Below are 20,167 nucleotides of genomic sequence, written 5' to 3'. Positions count from 1 at the left end.
AGGGTTTGTGCGATTATGCCAATCAGATCCTTTTTAAACATGCGAGGATGTCCCACTTGGCAGAGGACAGCCGTGCTGAGCGATCTGCATTTGAATGCAGTACAAACCCATAAACCAGTGAGGCTCCGGGTTCATTTCACACGCGGCTGGACCATTGGCAACTACACAGTACAACCAGTGTTTGCCTCCTCCTCGCCTCTGAGCCTAGTTCCGAAATATCTTCCAGATTTCTGGGTGGAGTGGTGGCACTGTGGTGAAGGATCTGCGCCTGTGGCTGGAAGGTTGCTGGTTCAAATCCCACGGCTGGCAGAGGAATCCTAGTCTGTTGGGCCCCTGAGCAAGGCCCTTTATCCCAGGGGTGCTGTACTATAGCTGACCTTGTGCTCTGACCCCAAGCTTCTCTCCCTGGCTGTGTGTCTCATGGAGAGCAAGCTGGGGTCTGTGAAAAGACAAATTCCTAATGCAAGAAATTGTTGTGGCCACTAAGGTGACCTTATCTTATATTATTGCTTGAAATGGTTCAGAAAGTTATTTCCCCCAGGACAAAAAGGGGGGGGGGGGAGAGGTTTGTGACGAGGACATAAGTGGGCCGAAGGTGAGATACGAGAACACCACCGGGTACGTCAAGCAGGCAGGCGGCGCGGCCAGGAACATTTCTGGAACAGGATCCGTCTTTGTGAAGAGCAAAGGATAAAGTTACAGCCCGGGCTCGGGGGGGAGCCAGCGGCTGACACACTGCATGCCGGGCTAATAACTTCATTACAATTTCATTAGTGGAAACAATCCTCTCGGGAGAGTGCTCGAAAGAGCATAAAGGGTGATTTGGGGGGAAAAGTTGTATAATTAAAACATTTTCACTAGGGACAACGACATCCAAGAATTGAGCGCTTTGTGGACGTTTGGAGTAATTGGCAGGAGAGGTTGGGCTTGGTCAGTGGGCCGCAGGTCGAGGAGACTCGAACCCCCTTCAGAAGGAGTGAATCAGGGGGCAGCTGTAAGGTGGAGAGGAGGGACACGCTTCGGACAAATGCGAAGGGAGGTGTTTGTGTTCGATACACAGAAGAGCTGATTTCCGTACCGATGTCGATCAGGAGCAGCTGTGCGAGACTGAATGCGTCTTCCTTATCCCTCCTGAACTTCTGTTCAGTCCCATCATAACGTGTCAAAATGTTTTTGTAGCATACCTTTCATTTAAAATTGAACTACTACCACACAGCAGTTTTCAAAGAGCCCTTTTCATGGACAAATGAGGGTGACATCATCCACGAAACAAGAAGTCTCCCAGCACAACGAGCTGCCATTATGTGACACTCGCCACCGATGTCCCTCATATAATTCTCCATTCATTCAGTATTCAAGTCTAAAAACTCAGACAGCTTAAAGCGCTTATTAATCGCTAAAACTTGTTTCTGGGGGAAAAGATATTTGGTGCATGTGGTGCAACTATTAAAGACAAAGTAGGTCGATCAAATCGATTTTAAAAATGTAAAGAGAAAGGAAAAAGGATCTAGTCAGCACGAGCACTCACTGTGACCATTTTCCCCACGATACCTCTGAAGTAGAGTGCTCGACTACGGCACTGTATTTCACACTCAAAATATAACTGTACTTCCGGGTTCTGACCACAAGGTAGCGCTGTTTCCAACCTTTAAAAGCAACTCGGCCCTGGAAAAAAAAAGGCATCTTTATCTTGGCACCTCTACACGTACGTGATCAGAAAAATAATACCAGGATCACCCCCTTAAAAATGTTTTCTAACAAACCATCCTCGTTTACCGTTCACCACGCTTCCGAGTTTTCTGGACAGAGCCTTTCACGTTTGCTTTTCTAAGCGGATTACAATGTCTGAATAACGAAACAATTCCCAAATGCTAGGATCTCAGACATCACATTACAGAACAATTTCTGTCCCTCTTGGGAGCATTTGCAAGCTGTATGCATCCAGGGGCTAATTTAGTGATATTCAGAACAGAACAACAAATCATTCAATTTGAAGATCAAAATATTGCATTACTGTCCATTACACTGTACGAGTATACAGACCAAACTGACTCGACTAGCAGTGTAGAGTGCTCGTTTTCCTAATATCGTTAAGGTGGAAATGTGGAACATGCTACATGCCATAGCAACTCGTAAGGTGCTAATGATCAACACTGATTTTAATAAAGCTGAGTCCAGGCTCAGGAGTGTCACTAATCTAAGCCGGATTTAATATTTAAAAAGGCTCGTTTCCTATGAAGCTCACCGTGTGAGCATCAGGGATTAAGGGATTACCCAGAGATAAGAACACATGAAGTGTGGGAACCAGTGGAATGAGAGCAAAAGCCGATCAAACCAACTTTCGCAAACACGGGTAAGCGAATTAAATAAGTACGCAACATGCACCAGTTTTCCAAAATATATAAATAACATTTATTGGCATTTACTGAACGTTATAAACAGCCTTGCTCCAGGCCACAGCAATATGTACAGAAGTGTCAAGAAGGCGGCAATGTGTGCAGTACAGAGGGGCTCTATCCGGGACAGCAGTAGTGACGACAACTTCAGAATGAGTCTCTAAAATACAAAAAGACCTCCAGGAATTCCCCAAGCCCAGCTCTGATGGCTTGTGCTCCGGGTGTGTCTGAACAGCCACAGCAGCAGTAACACGTGTCCAGCGGGGGGGGCGGGGTGGAGGCGTGGAGCACTAGGTGGCGTACTTGTTGCGGATGATCTCCCCCCCCTCCACCTCCACCTGCTCGTACAGCCACTTGCGGTCGCAGCGGCACTCCACGCCGCACTTCTGGGACCCGCACTCGGGGCAGGGGTAGAAGCAGCCCAGGCACTCGGGGTCCAGGCAGTCGCACAGGTCCCTGCCGTTCGCGATCAGCAGCCCCTGGCTGTCGTACACCTTGCTTTTCGCGTTGCTCGGCGGCCTGGAAAAGAAAGGGGCCAGGACAAGGTCAGTTCCCGAGGTCATCAAACCTCTCCAATTTACAGGACGGCCCTACAATTACAACCCTTCTTCCTGATCTACCAGTCATCTCGTATTGCTCAAGCCTGAGGTCAATAGCCTTTTTTTCTGCAGTTCTTTTAACTACCAGCATCTCCCACCGCTGACCCCTGATCTACACAGCCTCCCCGTCCACAGACACCAGCACCTCCCACCACTGACCCCTGATCTACACAGCCTCCCTGTCCACAGACACCAGCACCTCCCACCACTGACCCCTGATCTACAGCCTCCCCGTTCACAGACACCAGCACCTTCCACCGCTGACCCCTGATCTACACAGCCTCCCTGTCCACAGACACCAGCACCTCACTGTACTGACCCCTGATCTACAGCCTCCCTGTCCACAGACACCAGCACCTCCCACCACTGACCCCTGATCTACACAGCCTCCCTGTCCAGACACCAGCACCTCCCACCGCTGACCCCTGATCTACACAGCCTCCCTGTCCACAGACACCAGCACCTCCCACCACTGACCCCTGATCTACACAGCCTCCCTGTCCACAGACACCAGCACCTCCCACCACTTGACCTATACATCCATACTGATCAGGGTGTACTGTACTCCTGCGTGAGGTACATTACCCTCATACCTCACTCTAACCCAGATGTATGAGTAGGGAGCAGCATGACGTGGGGTTGGGGTCACCCCGTGATTGGGCTGGTGTCCTATCCCCAGAGGGAGTTTTCCATTCTCATCCCCAGAGGCGGAGGGAGTCTTCTACTTTCAGGCCTGGGAACCCGGACGAGCTGTGGATCGCCGAGCCAGCGTGCGGCTTGATCTAAACCGCACCGACCCGAGGCTGCTCGCCGAGGCACTCCCCTGCCCTAGCCTGCGAAGGCGACACACCTGTCGGAGCTGGGCTGTTTGGACTGCCGCCTCTTCTCCCGCCTGCTCGGCTCAAGCGCCAGCTCCGTCTGCCGGCCCGGGTTGGCAAACTCCAGCGACTTCAGGGCCTTGGCTGTCCTCACCTGGAACGAGAGCCCAGCGGTAACGTCTCCAGTTCGCGCGCCGAGACCGTACAGGTGTCCCCGCCAGACCCACGGGGGAAAACGCCCTGAAATGTCAAGGGATCTGAGACATCCTGAGACAAAGAAAAAAAAAAGGAGTACCCCCAAGAAACCAGAACTGATAAAGAACATGAACCGCGCATCGCCCTGCAGATACACAACACCAGGAACACGGAACACAGACGTGTTCTTCAGATTTTGGACAAAGCAAAAGCGAGTCAAAACTGATGGTGGTGAAAAACTTAAGAGACGGACCTGGGTCGAAGATCGCTACGTTACGATCTTTTACAACGACGACAAAAAAACACCCCACGTCTGCTCCTCGTTCGCACTGTCAACGCCAACAGCATGCCCCTCTTACAAACCATTTAAATATCAATGCAAATAAACTATCGCTCGTCACAAGGAAGACAGAAGAAAGGCACCAGTGGGGAAAAAATACTGGAAAAAAAACACCTGACCTTTATTTGGCAGTCAAAGTTTGCGAGCTCAGCAGGTCCTTCTAAGACAGAAAGGAGGAGGGGGGGAGGGGGGGGGGGCAGCAGTACTGCAGGCACAAGGAGGCTGCTGGCGCCCCCTGGTGGAGGCCCGGGGAATGGCCACCGCGTATACGTACTTCGCTGTCTAGCTTCTTCTTCTGCCGGGACTCGGGGTCCAGGTCGCTGAAGCCGTTGACCAGCTGGGCGCACCGGCAGCACAGCTTCCAGCCGGGGACGAACTGGCGCGCGAAGCGCTCGCTCAGGAAGGTGGCCTCGTCCAGGTCGATGGCCCGCAGCCCCTTCTTGATGGCCTTCTTGTGGCAGCTGAAGGGGTCGCAGCAGGCCCGCTGCAGGTCCTCGTAGCGGTCCACGTACAGCTTCTCGTGGTGCAGGCAGACCGTGTCGCCGTCCGCCAGGCCCAGCAGGCCGCTGCGCAGCTGCAGCAGCAGGGCGTCGTCGGCCGGCAGCTCCCCCAGGCGCCGCAGGCCTGGCGGCCGCGCGAAGTACGTCTTGTGGCAGTCGTGCGGCGCCTTCAGCAGCTCTCCCACCGTGCAGGGCTGGAGCTCCATCGCGGGCCTGAGTCTCTACTAGGGCACTGACTTGGGTGGGAGCCTTTATTAATGAACGGGCATTGCTCTGAAATTACAACCTCCCGTGCAGTGTGACGATCCTATGCAGGTTCACCCTGGGGAAAGCATTAAAGTCAATGAGATTGGTGCTTCGGAAACGGTCAACCTACGTCAGCGGGGCTTTTGCTAAGGGTGGGAGCAGGGCCTGCTGTGCCCCCTGTAGCCTATTAACTGCTTACAACCTGCGAACACACGAAGACTCCCCAGAACACCGCCGAAAGGCCTGCCTCCGGTCCCGACTTTCAGTGAAAAGCTACGACACGATCACTGTCAAGACATTTCAACTCGGGCCCCTTTAAAATCCAAACCCTCCCTGCGCTCAAGCGATCAAACTGACCTGCTCCTGCAAGGCACGACCGGCAGCGAGGGCACCCTCTCAAAAACTGACGAGACCAGGTGGAAAGAAAAGGCACGAGTGTCTGCCTCCTGATGATCGCATTTAAAGTTATTCTTGCCGACGCAGGAAGCAGCACCACCGCAACCTCCCGACCTGACCGAGCCCAGAAAACCGGGAGCGGAGGAGCTGGAAGAGCTCTCGGGGGCGCACATCACACCGCCCCAGGCGGGAGACAGCCAGGCGTACAAGCAGGGTCAGGCAGCTCCCGATCCAGCTCGCAGCGGCCGGTTCTGTTTCACGCCCTCCCGATTTTCACACTGCCGAGTGCTACGGATTGGGGACCAGGGAATCCGCACTGTGGGAGGGTACCCCAAAGGGCTCACAGGACCCCCAGAGACCTAGGTCGCAGGGGAGATAGACAGTACAAACAAACAGTCCATCTGACCTGCTCGGCAGCTGGTTGACATGAGGATCCCATCCCATCCATCCCCTCCCTCAAAGAAGCCGATCTCCAGCTCGTTCCACACTCCCACCACTCTTTCGGCAAAGAAGTGCCTCCTGTCCTCGGCCTGAGACGCACTTCCTCGTGACCACGCGCGCCCCCCTGGTCTGTGCGTCGCTGTCAATTCGAGGTCGGGGAACTCAGGCCAGTTCCCGCCCGCCCCTCCAACCCTAGCAGTGCTATCAGAGGTGGGGCTCCCGGTCACAGCTGGCGCCTGCACCCCACCCTTCAGAGCACGGTGGCTGATCTGCAGGGCTCGGTCCCACGAGTGCGAACGAGCACCTGTATCAGTTACACACTCAGCAGGCGTGAAGCACAAAGCAAGACAGAGTCTCAGGAAGTACCAGCACAAGGAAAGAAGAATGAAGATAGCCTGTCCTATGCTTCCTAAACAGTCAAGACACAAAGCACCCTGACAGCGCAGGCAGCCGGACTTTACTTACGAGACCGGCTGAGATTGCAACTCCTGGAAACAACCGACACCTGCAGAAGATGCCACACCTGCAGTCACGGGTAACACTGTGCGTTAGGGTGGCCAGGACCGAAAGCACTGGTGAGCTGGTGATCTCCTGTCTAACAGCACAGCTCTTCTCGGACAAACTCTTTCGAGCCACTTCCGAAAATTCCACAAAAAACCATCTTCTTCCAGGCACCAACCTGCGGCTCCGTGCTCAATCTGGTTGGAAGCGCAAGTCTTCTCAATAACACAGCGGCGCTGGCTGTCACTCCAGGTTCACTACTATGAGCGTTACCCCAGGTGCAGGCGCCACCCCGAATTCGGGGCAGTTTTTTTTTTCCTCCCTAAGATAATCGTCCAGTTTACCCCTCGCAACACAGCCCAGCGCTAGAGACAGCAGACCTCTCCTCCCGAGGCATGAGACGGGTCTGGTGGGGGGGGGTCTTCTGCACGATGAAGAAAGAAGCGCGTGTACGTCTGCAGCCCCACCTGCCCGCGAGCACAAACACACCTGGCTCCCCCCCCCCCTCTCCCACAAGCCCCCGCGCCGCCAGGGCGTTCCCGCACGCGTCGTCATGGCAACCGGGGCCTGGCGTTCCCCCAGCTCCAGTCACTCGACACGACGGGAAAACAGACAGAAATGATCTGGTCGAAAAACCCCCTCCAATAAACTGAACATGTATGTTTTCTGTAAAAAAAAATCCAAGTCTTTACGCAGGAAGACATGAAAAATAGCCTGCAAAGCTGATTTTTAGGGAAAGTGACTCAAAAGTTGTAAAAGGGAAATATATGACCACACTCGAACTCTTCGTGAAAGCGAACAGCAACATCGAGCAGCTCATTGTGATAACAGCCCTGTTAAGACCCCCTTCCTCCCCATAACCTTTAAAGACGACACAAGACGAGATGTTAGGTGTTAAACGACGATCGTCGAGCTAAAGGATACATTTCCTTTGCTAAAGCTTTGGAAATGACCGTGAGCAAGCATATCTCAAGTTTTAACACGGAAATGTAACTTACGACTGTCGGATCCCAGTTAAGAAGACGGCACAGAGCGAGTCGTCTTTTAAAAAAAAAGGCGACAGCTCAGAGTAAGAAAATGCCGAATGTGAAGATACAACTTAGTGGTTTCGAGTCTACTGTGCGGTATAAACACACATACAAAATGAAATAATCAAACCAATAGAACTATAAGTTATAACCTCCGATATCTCTTAAATTAATCTAAATAAATTTAAAAAATGAACGATTACATCGATTGCATCAGGGGATCACGGATTTTGTTTTGTTTGGACTGTTGAGGGAGAACCGTTTACGAGAAAGATCCTACTTTAAAAAAAAAAAACAAGACTAAAAGTAAGCGAACCCGTCTCCGTTAGGTGTGCTTAGATTAAAAGGAAAACACACACCCACTGAATACTAAAAAAAAAAAGATTCAAAATAAATGACTAACGAAGTTAAACTGTCAAAAAAGAGAGAAAAGGGGGCAACGTGGTGCCTGCGCTTGCTGAAGTGTCAGCAGGAAGTTCAACTTCTTCGATCAGCGACTCCGTATCTGTCTGACCGGCTGCAACACAATAAAGCTGGAGGCAGTAATTAACCGCAGGGGTATTCAACACTCCCCCCCCACCCCTACCGCACACCTACACCCGTCCGTCTCCGAGGACACGTACCGTGTTGTCCTCCGCGCCGTGTCTCCTCATCTTCCCCCAGCCGAGACCAGCAGTTATGGCGCCCCTGTCCCAAATCGCATTGGCGGAAACCGGTGGGGCGCCCTCTGCCGACCGGCGGGCGCGATGCAGCGCTCCGATTTCACCGCCTGTCCTATTCCCTCCAGAAATAAAATTAACGAGTGTTCACCCGTTAAAAAAAAAAAAATCTAAGATATTTAGCAAAAAAAAAAATTTTTTTCTAAGATACCAAACACACGAGAAAATAAATCGCCGTAGCGCTTAATTCCCTTAAAGTGATCTTGACCACCAGGTCACTAGTTTAAAACCGCCTGTTTTGCTGCTTGCTGCCTGCGTTGGACGCACACTTTACTTTCAACACTACTTTACACCAACAGCAAACAACACTTTACAGCTTTGACTCAGTATGGACGTCACCAAACCATTCCGCGCATTTAGGATCCCTCTGCTATCTTAAACTTGAGAACTACTGTCTGTCGGACTAATTCCAAAGCAACAGTACCAATATCCTTTTTGTAACGTGGTCTCACCTGCGAGGTCTTACTTGTGCACTGTATAGTTTTGCCAGCCTTTACATTCTATGTGTTTAACTATATTAACCCATTACTGTTTGACTTTTAGTGTTTTCATACTTTGTCTAGAAGATATACTGTAAATAATGTCGCATCATACCCACACGAGCGATTTTTCACAAGTAGTCTCCACAACGTCTTGGTTTTCCAATTATATTTGGATTTGTATTTTCTTTTGCCACAGGCATGTAATACTTGTCAACATTAGACTTCATCACTTCATCTGCCAGGTGTTTTCCCACTCTTAAATTTTAGCTGAACTGTTTCTCTAAATGCTCCTATTTGGGCATTTTGTGCAAGCCTGACAAGTTCACAGACAGCTCCAGAAGTTAGATCACTGATAGAAATGAAGAGGAGCAGTGGTCCTAGTACCGCTCCCTGTGGCACCCCGCTAGTTATAATAATCAGTCATCATTTCTATTGTTTTTTGCCAGAGAGCCCATCATGTTTTGCTCATCAGCTCCTGCAGTCAGTAGGTAGGCAGAGCCAGACTCAGACACTGAATTTAGGTACGCACCTCACTGCAGCTGAGGTATGGTGCAGTGATCCAAGTGACAGAAAATAAGCCACTGACCGGACTGCAAATTTACCCATGCCAAAATTCAAACCAAGCAGCACGAAACTGTCAATGTTAACAGATTGGAGAACTTACAAGTTCGCCGCATCAAATATAAAAATAGCATCGCAGTTCCCCTTTTTAAAAGACCTAATGTCCTCCTCTCATTTTGCAACCTATCCAGCCTGTTTGAAGCCAATTGCCTGGTAGAAACTAACAGATCAGGGGCTTCGGCAACATGGCGGGGACAGCTTGTTCCACACTCCCACCACCCTTTGTGTAAAGAAGCGCCTCCCCGTTCTGAATTCTCACTTGTGTCTGATAGTTTGTGTTTTGACTGCCGATTCTACAGATGGAAGAGGCGCACTCCTCCATTGTAAGATCTCGAGTTACTTCCATCCAGCCATTTTCTAACCACCTTATCCAAATCAGGGTCACGGGTTAGCCAAGCTCAGGCAACAGGCACAAGGCAGAATACAACCTGGATGGGATGCCAATCCATTGCAGGGCACACACAGACACAAACACACACACACACTCCAAGGACAATTTTCCCAGAAGCACGCTAACCACCGGGATTATATACACACACACTACAGGGAGAATATATTAACTCCAACCAGCACATTATAATAGGAAAAATTGACAGGTATATACACCTGCCATGCCACCTGTTTTATACCTTTAAAATACCTTTTATACCTTTACACATCAAAAGTGCACAGTATGAGGCTGCAATCTTACACCGACAAAAATACACCGACACAGCAACAAGGAAAAGCATTCATGCTATGCACGTATTCTACAACAACAGCGAAGCACCACTTTCTTCCTATCGAGACATTTAGCAACAAGCGCATTTCATAGATAGTGTCGATTGTTCTGCGTTTCTTCCGAGATTTAGCAGAAATGTTTCGATTCTTTTTTTTTTTTTTTTAGATACAGCGAAAAACTTGATGAAAGTGTGATTGCTGTTTGTACTGTAACCGTTCAGTTGTTGAACCCACCAAACCTCAAACCCAACTGGTCTTGCGGCTGATCTTCGCGTCTAATTACATCAACGGCAAAGGAAAGTTAATTTACACCATCACCACCCACTTGTGTCAACTACTCTACCAGGACGTCCACCGTAACACTACCGATCCAAACAAAGGTGTTTGGAGTAACACCTTCGTTTCTCAACTCCATGCGGTCGCCCACTCACCGCCTTGTTAAAGAGGGACAAACATTAAGAGTTAAATACTAAGAGCTGTCATGGCATGGATCAGATCCTATCATCATCATTAGAGGTTCGTGCACAGCCTCCGCTCCCACACAGAGCCACACGCAGCCCCCTCGTATCCAGCGCTGCATTGTGGGATATCCACTGAAGAGAGCACGCGCTGAGTGAACGACCCAAGATCCGCGGCAGAGTGGCGACGCCCGTCGCTTGGCTCGGCAACAAAATAAGAACTCCCGAACGAGAAAGAAGTCCAGGATCAGAGGAACCTCGAATACGTTTGGATTTAGCGGTGCGTTTGTTCAGGTAGCGTTCCTCACGCAATGCCGAATTGTGCAGTGCTATGACGCAGCGTGTGAGTCTGAGTCTGCGATCCCTGCTCTCGTGCAGTGGTGGGGGGGGGGGGGGGGTGAGGCACAGGAAATGGCAACACTGCTGACTGGGGTCACGTCTCCCCCAAACCTTAGCAGAGACGCTGTGTAGATGCACCCGTTGTCTCACTCTGCCGTACAACTGGGCGCCGTTACGAGTCTCCTGGGTCCACATCCCTCCCAGATAAGCATCCTCAAGCAGGTTCTGTAAATGTCCTCAAACCACCTCGCCTCATTCTGTTCCCAGCATGCCATTCAACGCGCAGTTGTTTCCAGCGCCTCACGAGGGGCACGCACAATAAAGTGCGCTCCTGAGCAGGAGTCCTCGGCTCAGCGATGGTGTGAGGCTCTGAGACACGGTTCTATCCACCTAACCTCTCATCCTACACAGGATCGAGGGGCGAGCTGGAGCCCATCCCTGCAAGCAACAGCAACCAGGTGGGATCCCCCCTGGGCAGGACTCCACTCCATCGCAGGCATAGAAGGCAATTCATCCCCCAGTATGTCTTCGGAATGTGGGAGGAAACCCACGCCAACCCAGGGAGAACATGCAAACTCCACGCAGAAGGGCATCCCAGGTGCAGAACAAATCCACGACATGGGGGGGGGGGGGGGGGGGGATAGAAGAGTCCTTCCGAAAACAAGACTGCATCTCCTCACGTCCCTCCCAGTCCTGCGATCTCCAAGCACGTGCTCCGTCGTGTCCGAAGCCGCCGGTCTGCTTGGGGACTAAAGGTCCTGAGAAACATGGGATTCCAGCGCTCTGTATCAATACTGTGTTCAGTCCAGGTCAAGCTGCTCACCGGAGTGAGGGCCGAGCTTTCTGGCCACGGGTTCGAGGCTGGCCCTCCTGGGCGCGCCGCCCCCTGCTGCCTCCTGGGGGGAGCTTGCAGGCACGCGGTACGGGAGCAGCCTGCGGGGCCCGCGCGCTGGCAGCAGTGAGATACGGCTTCCTCGTCTGCCCCAGCGCGGTCGCTGGGCTCGTGGCCACAGTCCGCGATCCTCAGACTCCCAGACTGCACTGAGCCGACCAGTAAAGACTGGGGTTCCAGGGTGCAGACGGCCCGGGTTTCGAACCCAAGCCCAGAGGGTGGTGGCCAACTCCAACTGGGATCAATGGGACCAGCACAACACTCTCGTGCCCTGATGGCCCGGGTTCAGGTCTCCTTCGCTGTAGCTGACTAGGCAAAAGCACTTCTAGCAAAAACCGTGATGCCCCTGAGTGCTCCTGCCCTGTCCGGCCCCTGCAGGCCTGCAGGGAGGGTCAAGTCACCTTTCCAAGTGCTCCCAACAACCCTCTGAGGCTCCTGGGGGGTCTTAAGACACCCAAGGCACAAGAAAACACGGCTCCTCCAGGGGGGGGCAGGTAGACAGGTGATGATCCTGCCCATGGAGCACAGGGGTCAAATCCACACCAGCCTTAACAGGGTACAATCAGGGTACAATCCGGGCAGACACGCTAGCCGGCACACTGAGTCTAGGACACCATCATTGCCGATCCCATTTTAAAAAAACAAAGGGGGCTGCCATTGTACGCAGGATATCTCCTCCTCACAGACGCCTTCTTCCAGGGGCTGCCAGGGTCCGAGAGAGCCTGGGCCCAGGGCGCGCCCCAGTAACCCCCCGCAGCACGAGGGGGCGGGTCAGGGGCGCCCCGAGTCTGGAGCGCCCACGCCCGGCACGGGTCCGTCAAGACGAGCCAGCCCGAGCGCCGGCGCCGTCTGCGTCGTGACGGGTGAGGAAGAGGCAAACAGAAACGCCCCCCTCCTCCGCCGTCCCGCTCGGACTCATGGGCATAACGGGAGCCCAGATGGCACCGATCCCCTCCCAGAACCCGCACAGCACGCACCGAAACCGGTTTTCGCTGGGTTAGACGCCACGGATCGCCCCCGCAGCCAGGAGCTTCCGAGCCTGCTCCAGGGGCCACTTCCCTGGCAGAACACCAGGCAAGAGTGCCCGTCCGTTTCCAAAAGGTGTCACGGATTTTCTGCCACCTCCTCCTCCGCGCGTGCGTGCGTGGGTGCGTGCGTGCACCCCCCTCCATGGTTTAAAACAGCGAGCGGCATCCCCTCGCCTCATCGTTCAGACGACGGGACCAAATTCATTGTTCAATGGCAAAACCCCCCCCCCCCCCTCCGACGAGGATAAAACCACCCAGGCACTCACCGTGAAACTGGCGGCGCTCATCTCCTTGAGCCTGAGCCGGCGCTCCCGCTGGCGCAGCCGGGCCTTCTCCCGCTCCTGCGCCTTCTCCAGCTCGCTCATGGCGCCGAAACGCTGCCGCTTCAGCTGGCTCGGCTCCTTCGCGGTCGCCCCTCCCCGCAGCGCCCGGGGCTCCGTCTGAAACGCAGGGTTTACCGGCGGCAGTCAAGAGACGGTCGCCCGCGGCTGCCCACCGTGCCAGTACCTCCCCCCCGAGCGCCGCACTGCTTACTGTGCCCCACCGCAATCAGTCCAAGGTCTTTTAACTGTAACCCCCGTCATTACCCCGTTAGTTCATCAGTGTGCGTATGAATAAATACCTATTGCTTACACTTATATAGCGCTTTTCTGGACACTCCACTCAGAGCTCTTTACAGGTCATGGGGATCCTCTCCAGCCCCGCCAGTGTGCAGCCCCACCTGGATGATGCTCCAGTCCTCTCACACACACCAGCTCTCAGTGGGGAGGAGAGCAGAGTGATGAAGCCAGTTCAGAGATGGGGGTTATTAGGAGGCCATGATTGGTAAAGGCCAGGGGGAAATTTGGCTAGGACACCGGGGTTACACCCCTACTCTTCTCGAGAGACGCCCAGGGATTTTTAATGACCACAGAGAGTCAGGACCTCAGTTTTACGTCTCATCCGAAGGACGGCGCCTGTTTACAGTATAGTGTCCCTGTCACTATACTGGGGCATTAGGACCCACACAGACCACAGGGTGAGCGCCCCCTGCTGGCCCCACTAACGCCTCTTCCAGCAGCAGCCTTAGTCTTTCCCAGGAGTCTCCCATCCAGGTACTGACCAGGCTCACACCTGCTGAGCTCCAGTGGGCTGCCAGCTGGGAGCTGCAGAGTGATATGGCTGCTGGCGTCATTACCTCATTAATAAGCCATTAAAAGACAGGCTGCCTCCTCTCCTCAATAACACGCTGTCTTGTGCTGCTGTGGAAGGACGGGTTCCTCCTCCCTCTCCCCTCACCTCTGGCGTCTCCAGCTCCGGGGCCTGCGGGGGCCGGAAGATGGTGGGGACCGCGTCTTCCCTCAGGAACTGCCTGCCGTTGTAGTCGCGGAAGCATTCCGGCAGGAAGTGCTCCGAGCACAGGCACGTGTTGGACGTGGGGGCGAAGGACTTGCGCCCCAGATTCTGCACCCACTGGGCGGCGAGCGTCGGCCGGCTGATGGGGAACCTGCAGCAGACGGGGAGACGGGTGAAGGGGGCAGCTTGGCGGGGTGGGGGGGGGCACAGGCCTGCTGCGACCACCTGGCCTGGCTCCAGCGGCTGCTTTCCGATAGCGGGGTCTTAAAGGGGGCGCTGCAGTCCCCATGTCTCAGACCGGTTATGCAATCGCGGTAGCCAAATAAATTCGTTGACGGTATATAGGGAAAATAAAAATCCACATAGCGACTTAAGCACAAAACCGCGAACCGCTGTGAGAGTACTGCAAGTCGCCGTGGTAGCGCAAACCCGCTTCCCATTTCCCACGAATCGTGACGCGAGGCGGCCCTTCCTGCTCACTAGTCACCGGAACGACTGATGTACCGCGATGCACGGGCGAATACGTTCGGGTTGTGCTGCAGAGGTCGCACCGCAGAGATGTTCCAACGTGATCGGCATGCAGAGTTAACGAGCCGTATTTGTCTCGAAGTCCAGAGCCAGCTTTCTATCGGATTAAGAGCCGTATCCACAAGCCTGCTGGTCTACAGCGCAATAGGTCCGCTTCCCGTCAACCCTCGTTCTGAATCGCCGACGATGACAGCAGCATGACGCGGCACACTCCTGGACATTTTGCCCATTTTGTGGTGCGCACTGGAGGGTTTACAAGTTACCGTGCACATATTACTTTCATCGTGGTTTGAAATGCGCTCATCAACGCCGATTCTTTCTAACCCCCCCAAAAATCTGAAACTAGCGCTGCAGCTCAACTTTAACCCATCTCTCCAGCCTGCCAAGGAGCTCATGTCAGGTGGAAATCAAGGGAAAAGTGAGGTTAAGGCGGCGATTTGAACAGGAAGGTGATTACAAGACCCATTTTAGACTTAGATCTGTGGCGAGTGAGCTGCTGGTACTGTAAAGCAGGAGTACGTCATAACAGAGATACAGACAAATTAAAGGAGTCCTACCCCTGCTCCTGGGGAGCCTGTCTAGTTAGTCCTACAGGTCACCTGTATAAAGAGAAGAATACCACTTCGCTATTGAGGAAGTTACCTATTCAATTAGGAGTCCTCTGGTCCTTGAGAGATTAAGGATCGTCAAGACTTTGCACTAAACGATGTCTCTTCTTCATTTAACATCCTACTTATTTGAACATAATGTTTCTCCCGGTCAGGAGAAACTGGTGACGTACTAGTGATCTATAATACCTGTTGGATGGGCACTCCACTCTAGGACGAGGGTTCGAGATGCCTAATTTGAACAAATAAAACACTTTTTCCACTTTAACTCTAACCACAGGAGGAAAACGTCCACTGTCGTGCAGATAAAGGCTAATTTCCTTAGCTGTGCATGACAGCAAGAAGGGCTTTCCTGACTCTTGCAACAAAAAAAATACACCTCAAAGCTCTACCTTTGCTTTGGTATCTTGTGTTTGTTTTCTGAACCATTGGATTTTCAGAGGAAATAAGAACCGCTGGAGTGGTTTTTTTTTTCTGCATACATGTCTTAGGTTTTACTAACTAGGTTTTGATTGCAAACGAGAAAAAAAAATGCAGAAGAGACCCCCTTTATGGGGAGGGGGGGGGGTGGACACAAGAGGTCCTTATTTTCAGTGAAAATCGTTCCGAACATGAAGCAAGAACAAAGTGTATGGCTTTGAGATGTGTTTTTGTGTGTGTGTGTGCGCAAAAGTCAGGAGTTTCCTTCTTGCTATCCTGTTTTGATCACTGGGAGAGAAAACGTGTGAACTGCAAGGAAGTATTAAACATCTGAATCTTTTTAAAAAAAAAAAAACAACTTAAGAACATCCTGACGAGGTAAAACGATCCAATGCACCCACTGGAACAGCACTGTTGTCATTCCCGGGCTCCACCAAGAGACTGGGGGCAGTTCCTGCTTTCCCTCTGTTTTGGTGCACCGCGAGCGCCGGGACGGCGAAGCACGTGCAGGAAGTCCGCCTGCGTCTCAGCGACTCCGAAATCGAGCGACCCCCCCCCCCCCCCCCCCAGCAAGGAAACCGGCTCCGAGAAGCAAACAGGATCTTTACACACACACAAAAAAAAAACCCCAAAACGTGATAGGAAGCACAAACGAACCACGCACCTGTAAAACCTGATGGACGATCCTTTCACAAAGCGGTTGGTACACCCTTCGGCAGCGCAAGACACCGGCATATCGGGAGGGGAAAATGCGGTCAGATTCGGCAGAATCCTTCCTCTTGCTCCGTTCTTCCGTTTGCCAACTACAAAATGGCAACTGCTGGAGTCCTGTCTCTCTCTCTCTCTTTTCACACGAGTGCAGCACGCAGACGCGCAGGCGAACAGCGTCTGCCCTCTAGCGAGAGACCCGTTCGCTCGGCGTGTTTTCTCGAGGGCGAGCAGAATTCATTGCGTTGTTGTTGTTGTTGTTGTTGTTGTTGTTTTTTTTCTCTCTGAAGTGCAGCTGAAAGACACCAGTTTTGATTAACCAAATGAAACCTGGAAGTATCGTGGCTCACGTCCTCTCATCTTCTCTCGCTGAGCACCGCCACTCTCCTGCTTTGGCGACTTTGTCTCCCTTTTCGAGTTCGTCACACGCCGCCGTTCACCTCGGTCAATGGGGCTTCAGATTGTGTACCCCAATAACCACGACAAAAAAAAAATAAGATGGGCAATAAATACTTTCGGGTTTTTTTTTAATAATAAAATAAGTCAAAGCTGGAGTTAAAATAGTATTTTCTCTGAGACATAAATCTCCCTTAATCCCATGGACGAAATCGGCCAAACTGTTTTTTTGTAACGAGTCCCTTGACCTATACCGAGAAAGTAAAACGACACGTCCTGCTTTAACCGGGGGGGTTACTTATTCGTTCAGTATTTAGATGTGGTGGAGTTTTTTTTTCCCCAATGTTTAGGCCTATACGACAGATTAACCTTGTTGTGCAAACACACTGGAGGGTCGAACTGCCGAAATTAATCATCGAAAATTCAACACTCAACAACAACAACAACAACAACAACAAAACAGCCGGAGTTTCTCTCTCATCATCTTTTGATGAATCCGTTTAACCCAACTGTGTGCGAATCACAGATCTGTGCCCTGGCACTCGCCGCGAAAAGAAAATATATTCTTGAAACGTACATTTATGCTAATATATATATAGTTTTTTTTAATTAAATGTATATAGAATGTTCACATCCTAATACAACTAGAGGAGCAGAAACGGAGAAAAAAAAACAACTGCCAGAGGTAAATTATTTATGTGACCGAATCACATTTTTTTAAACCTGTTTCAAATGTTTTCCTTGCTAATATACACCTACTATATGCCCGGAAAAAAAACCGCAACAGATTCATGCTATCTAGAGGCAGGGTGAGTTTCTGGTCTCTTTTTGTTCGCGTACAATTTCCACGCTGCGTGAATTAGCAGTGAGTGTCCACCCTGCCCCCTGCAGGAGTTCAGACGGCCCAGATGCTATCTGAGCAGCCCGTCGAGAATGTCAGCTTTGTCCCGAAGCGCCATGCTGGAGCACCGCCGACCATAATCGAAGGAGCGAATCCCACGTCACCCGTGTTTATCCCCGCTGAGACAAGCTGCCCCGTATCGCAAAGAGGCGAGATAAGACCCACGGCAGGTCTGGCAAGTCGCGTCGAAAAGCAGACCTGGGTCACCGAATGATAGAAGATTTCAAATCAGATGCATCATTTAAACATGAAAAATATTCTAGTTTTTTTTTTAAAGTCAGTCTCAAGACATCATAAAATCAACGTGTTTTGTAAATTATTCAGCCTGGCTAAATCGAGTTTAAAAACGAGGGGTGGGCGGAAAAGATCAGTCTGCGAGCGTGGTGTTTGAAAGGTTACTGTCAAGAACAGCACATTGCTGTTTATTTCGTCTCGCCAACGATGGGAAGGCATTCATGCCCTCCGATATTAAACGGATATTAAAATCGCGTCAAAAATATTTAACGGGGTTTCCAATGATGAAGCGCACAGCGACGATTGTAAATATACCCCGGCATCACACGAACCGGACCTTCGAGAACTGTCATTTCAAAGAGATCTGGCACCTGAAATATAGTTATTGATCGTGTGTGACTTCTTTTCCTGCTTTCTAGTGTTGTAAAGTTCCTGGCCTTGCACATGCGTGAGGAAATCCGGACTGTTTCTGCGGTTGTGAAAACTTCACTCAATTTGAAACGTTCGGAAAAAACATGTATATGTTGAATTTGTGTATGCAAATAGTCCTGTGTAAGGTTTAGCATATAAGACGTAACTCTGTGGAGTCACATATTTATATAAAAAGTTACAGATTTATTATTTTTCACCTACAAACGGATGGACCTAAAAATAATTCCCATTAAGATAGAAACTCGATGTAGCATCGAGGCGCGGGCCGGCTGGTCCCTGCGCACGTGCCGCGGTGGCTCGCAGCCTCGGCAGCAGCGCGCGCGAGAGCGAGAGAGAGAAAATGCTGCCGCCGCGCGTGCCCGCGCCGCCGCGGGAACCCGCGCGCGCGCGTACAGCTGGGGCGAAGCCGGCCCTCGCGCGTGCGCGCGTGGCTCAGGCATGTGACTCGCTCGCTCGCTCGGCCGGCCTGCCCGCGCCTCCTCTGCCTGCGTGACGTCACTTCGCCCAGGCGACAGCACTTTTTTTTCTTCTTCAAGTTCCCAGCTGTGTGTGTGCGTGTGCGCCCGTGTGTGTCGTTTTATTTCTCTCCCCCCCCCCCCCACCAAGAAAAGTGGGCCCTGCTCGGCGTGTTCCCATCCTCTCCTTCCTGTTTCCGCCCGGAGGCACCTGATTGCAATATGTCCCGACCAGCCGCCTGCGCTGCCGACTCTGCCAGTGGGGCAGGTAAGGGGCTGCGCTGCCTGCCGACCTCCTCTCCTCTTCCCTGAAAGCCGGCAGGGTGTTTTCGTCTTCTTCGTCTTGTTGTTGTTGTTGTTGTTGTTGTTGTTGTTGTGTCCAGCTCTTGCTCGTTTTGATGACGTTAAACCGGTGGGCTCCCGGAACAAGCTGACAGCGGACTGTGTCCAATCCTCGCCTTAGTCATCTCTGTCGGGGCTCCGGGATTTCGACCGTGTTTTATTCCGATTAATGGACGGCTATCAGAGGGCTTTATCCTGCTTTACGTGTGCGTGCGTGGCCGGGGGGACGTGGGAAACTTGGCAGAGTGAGGAGGAGGAGGAGGAGGAAGGGGGGGGGGGTGTTTTAGGTACGTTTCGAGAAATTAATATTTGCCGTAAGCTTCCCGAGAAACGTCAAAATCGCACCTACCCAGCCTCAGACGCAGCTGAAACTGTCAGACCCCGGCGCCTGGTCCTCCATCGCCAAACGTCCTGCTCGCAACAAGTAAACAGCCGGGCAGGCCAGGAGCGTGTGCAGTTAACTGTGGGTGAACTCGCCGGGGATCCCGGATTTGACTGTTTACAAGCCTGTGGCGTCCAGGACAAGGTTCAGACACGGTCGTGCACTCGGGACTGGTCAGGCACGGCACAGGACGCACGTCTGTCTTCGTTCACTTTCGCCGGGGGACCAGTGTAGCTGAAGTTCTCACGATGTCAAACTAGACGACCCCCCAGACCAGCGGCGTCATTTTCAGCGTCTCCTTGTGGACTTTCTTCTGAATCGTAAGCAGAATTAAGCGAGCCCTCCTTCCCTTCGGTCTCGAAGCGCGTGTCAGATTGTCGGTGGCGTTTCGACTTCTGCGAGTTTTGATCAATCCCGAGCTTGGGGGTGTAGCTGTAAGACCCGATCCTGTCTCCCAGTATCCCGCCCAGGGGGGCCTGTCCTGCCTGCTGTTGTTGTGGGGTTCGTCGGGAAGGAGCCGGGAATGGAGTGAGATTCCCGAGTTCTGTCCTGTTTACCGTGTGAACTCGAGATCTAGTTGTTACCACCCAGGAGGCGATGAGATCCTGGCCACAACTTTGTGCACTTTAAAAAAAAAAAAATCAATTTTAATTAACCAAACCTACAACTTTTTTCACCCACCTGAAAAAAAAAAAGCCAGAAAGAAC

At 52.1% G+C, this 20,167-nt stretch overlaps 2 protein-coding genes across 3 annotated transcripts in view; one reads left to right on the top strand and one right to left on the bottom strand.

Annotated features, from left to right (window-relative positions):
- Window positions 1-2,388: 2,388 nt before the first annotated feature.
- On the bottom strand, window positions 2,389-18,786 carry arl14ep (ARF like GTPase 14 effector protein). 2 transcript variants are annotated; one of them, XM_088934587.1, is made up of 5 exons: window positions 16,275-18,786; window positions 13,998-14,205; window positions 12,986-13,159; window positions 3,846-3,967; window positions 2,389-2,915 (listed from the first exon to the last, which is right to left on the bottom strand). In XM_088934587.1, the coding sequence occupies exons 1-5, from the start codon at window positions 16,343-16,345 to the stop codon at window positions 2,687-2,689; spliced, it is 804 nt and encodes a 267-aa protein (XP_088790713.1). In that variant the 5' UTR covers window positions 16,346-18,786; the 3' UTR covers window positions 2,389-2,686. The 2 variants fall into 2 exon arrangements, with proteins under 2 accessions (XP_088790713.1, XP_088790714.1); XM_088934588.1 differs by lacking the exons at window positions 12,986-13,159; window positions 13,998-14,205; window positions 16,275-18,786 and adding exons at window positions 4,623-5,170; window positions 8,084-8,139.
- The window catches only part of nr1h3 (nuclear receptor subfamily 1, group H, member 3), a 26,220-nt gene continuing 24,731 nt past the window's right edge, over window positions 18,679-20,167 (top strand). The window contains exon 1 of the mRNA XM_088934586.1: window positions 18,679-19,004. The gene's annotated coding sequence lies outside the window, so the exon portion shown is untranslated. The remainder of the gene's footprint in view (window positions 19,005-20,167) is intronic.

The sequence above is a fragment of the Atractosteus spatula genome, chromosome 16 (genome assembly GCF_055471065.1).
Source record: "Atractosteus spatula isolate fAtrSpa1 chromosome 16, fAtrSpa1.hap1, whole genome shotgun sequence".
Lineage (NCBI taxonomy): Eukaryota > Metazoa > Chordata > Actinopteri > Semionotiformes > Lepisosteidae > Atractosteus > Atractosteus spatula.
The sequence above is the reverse complement of the archived record's forward strand: the minus strand, read 5'-3'. Positions and strand labels throughout refer to the sequence as shown.

Excerpts from the sequence above, each read along its gene's own strand:
- arl14ep (XM_088934587.1), bottom strand. The coding sequence starts at position 16,345 with ATGCCGGTGTCTTGCGCTGCCGAAGGGTGTACCAACCGCTTTGTGAAA. Across the intron at positions 3,968-12,985 it reads TGAGCGCCGCCAGTTTCACG|GTGAGGACAGCCAAGGCCCT; the intron begins GTGAGTGCCTGG and ends CTCTCGTTCCAG. Across the intron at positions 2,916-3,845 it reads AAACAGCCCAGCTCCGACAG|GCCGCCGAGCAACGCGAAAA; the intron begins GTGTGTCGCCTT and ends TTTCTTTTCCAG.